The sequence below is a fragment of the Alosa alosa genome, chromosome 18, assembly GCF_017589495.1.
Source record: "Alosa alosa isolate M-15738 ecotype Scorff River chromosome 18, AALO_Geno_1.1, whole genome shotgun sequence".
Taxonomy (NCBI): Eukaryota; Metazoa; Chordata; class Actinopteri; order Clupeiformes; family Clupeidae; genus Alosa; species Alosa alosa.
Window position 1 is genome coordinate 5,040,109 of NC_063206.1, and position 2,894 is coordinate 5,043,002.

The following is a 2,894-nucleotide window of genomic DNA, read 5'->3' on the forward strand; positions in this document are numbered from 1 at the left end:
TCTCCTTCTGCTGGTGTGTGTGTGTGTCTGTGTGTGAATTGTGAGCCAGGTTCCAGCTGAGTGTGTTATTCTTTGGTCAGTTTATCAGTGGGGCTCTATGTTTCTGGAGTGTGTGAGTGTGTGTGTGTGTGTGTGTGTGTGTGTGTGTTCTTTTGTATGTGACAAAGTGGAGTCTGGTCTTTGAAAGGACAGAGCCCTCAAAGCAACCATTAGAAAGCAAATCTCAAAAGGAGAATCTCTCAATTGGACCTGTGTGTGTGTGTGTGTGCGTGTGTGTGTGTGGATCTCTATGGGACCTTCTCCACAAGGCTGCCAAACTACCTCAGTTCCTCAAGACTGAGGAGAAAAGGATTCGCAGTGAATCCTCCACAGAAGGGAAAACAATGAATTCAACTTCTATGGAGACTGTGTGTGTGTGTGTGTGTGTGTGTGTTTGGTCTATCACTGAACATTGGCTCTATAGACTGTCAATACCGCTTTATGAACATGACAGATCAGTTTGGCCTTGTCAGAGATGTTACTGGATTCATTAAAGAAAGGTACCTTCCTATACAGACGAGATATATGGATGCAAAACCGTTTCACACATAACTTGTGTAATAACTTCAGTCAGAGTTTGTCGTGGAACAAGTTTGTTCAGTAATGCCGTGAATCATCCAAAATACACGCAGTTGCAGTGATAACCTGACACACACACACACACACACACACTCACTCATCAATCAAAATTCTGCACAGCCATTTGCAAGGGATTTCTCACTTCCCTTGGTGAGCGCTGTCCTGCTGGTGATCATCACCGCGACTGCGCGCTTCCTGGCCTCTGGACTGCGCGCAAAGAACAGATAACGGGATCCAACGGGATCATTTGCACAAACGCACCGATCAGAAACTTTTGATGCAGGCTTGCGCATAAATGTTTCTGAAAGCTGGCGAAGATCAAAGCGCTCTAATGGGAGAGAAAGGTGCGAGCGCCCAGCACATTCACAAAATGTGTTGAAACACTTCTTGCACAGATCCACCTAGGCCTCTTTCTGAGCCCGTCTGTGTGTGTGTGTGTGTGTGTGTCGGAGTCAGACTATGTGTGTACACTGCAGACTGAGACAAAAGAGGCAGCCCGGTAGCTCACGGAATACAGTGTCGCCGCAGAGGCATTCCGCTTGGGGGAAACGACCACACAATTTCCCTCTTAGGGGAAACGACCACAAAGTTTCCCTCTTCGGGGAAACGGCCACAGAGTTTCCCTCTTAGGGGCAATGACAGTGGCCTCCATGCGCCAAAAATACAACAGCCATCGGGAGGGAAAGAAACTGGCTGAAGAGACAGACCAAAAATAACACGGAAAGGCCGCCTCCTCGTGCATGTGCATCGGTACACTAAACACACATGCAGATGGTCTCGCGTAGGCTAATCTACCGCTATTGTTATGCAAAGCTTGCGCAATTCAGCGCTCGTGTAACGTCCCGTCGAAGTGGCCACTTCAGCTCAAGGAGCCCCCTGCTTTGTCTCGTGCGTTAATTTGCGCGTAATTCAAAGAAAACAATGGTGGCGACAAATACACACATTAGCAGGCGAGCGGCTGTTGGTGGAACTCAGACAGCGTGGAGCTCTGAATGAGCGGCACTCTCCGGCTATCAGAAGGCGATAGGCGCACTGATGGCTCCGTGGGTCGGTCCTCTCGCCACTACTGTTAATGTGCCTGCTGACCCGGGGAGACTGAATGACAACACCGTTAAAAACCTGTTATGAAAAGTGTTCTTGGTGACATCCCGTTGTGTTATTAAATAAGTCCGCCAGCTGGGGGAAACTTGGACATGGTTGAACGACACAGAAGGAAATTAAACAAAAACATATTCGTTGCTTATTTATATATATATTGAGGTTTGTCTGAACCACCATGCCAAATGAAGTCCAGGGCTGAAGAGACTATTCAAACGCGGAGCTCTCTCCGCAGTCCCGCTTTCATCTGACAAACGCGGCAGCATGAAGAATGAGCAAACAGACGCCAGACATTCCCACGCCAAAGAACGATCAGAGAACCGTGCTTCAATTGGACCCGCTCGCATCCATCACCATAATTAAAGCTCTTGCCCAAACTTCCCTGCAAAGTGTTCTCTGCAAAAAAAAAGACATGGAAAAGCACTGGCAGCAAGGAATAGTCCAGCACAAATTTCTTACCGTGAGACACAGGCGCATACATCGTCACAGCGAGGACGGCCAACAGCACGAGCACTTTGAGATCCATGGTTGAAGGTTGTTCCGTTCCACGCAAGCACCGGGACTGACTGGAGGGGGTTCGTAATGCGCGGCTGCTCCTAGTTGCGCTACAGTCCTGCCTCCGCTGCTACAAAGAGAGAGCAAGAGAAAGTAGGCGTGCCCGCCCCTCAGGCAGCCGACTTCCTCCGGTAGAAAAGTTGGCAGCTAATTCAGAGCAATTAATGTCCTCGTGCAGCCAGCGTCTCCCTCCGTCTCTCCCTAGCGCAGCGCTTCTGCTTCCATGGCTGAGCGTGCAGATGTAGGCTCGCGCAGCGAGTGCGTGTGAATCTTTTAGCTCATGATGCTCAGGCTGCCAGTGTCACCGCAACACACATACACACACACAACACACACACACGCACAAACACACACACACATACACATACACAGTCATAAAAACATAATGCACATGTACACAGAGAGTGAAAAATAAGAAAACACTTACACAAACACAAATAAACACATGTCCACCTCTAATTTTAACAACACACACACACACACACACAAATCAGTATTCCTCAACAGGGGGCGTGAAAAGGCAAGACAAACAAATTCCTCTCCCTCCCAAACCCAAAAACAATCATCCTCACACTGTGTTACAACTTTCCATGCACCACTCCAGTGGTGTGTGTATGTGTGTG

General features: G+C 48.6%; 1 protein-coding gene across 1 annotated transcript in view; it reads right to left on the reverse strand.

Annotated features, from left to right (window-relative positions):
* Positions 1-2,331, reverse strand: part of cxcl12a (chemokine (C-X-C motif) ligand 12a (stromal cell-derived factor 1)) — a 10,154-nt gene extending 7,823 nt beyond the window's left edge. The window contains exon 1 of the mRNA XM_048270514.1: positions 2,176-2,331. Coding sequence (XP_048126471.1) covers positions 2,176-2,242 — 67 coding nt within the window. The 5' untranslated portion in view covers positions 2,243-2,331. The remainder of the gene's footprint in view (positions 1-2,175) is intronic.
* Between the last annotated feature and the right edge of the window lie 563 nt (positions 2,332-2,894).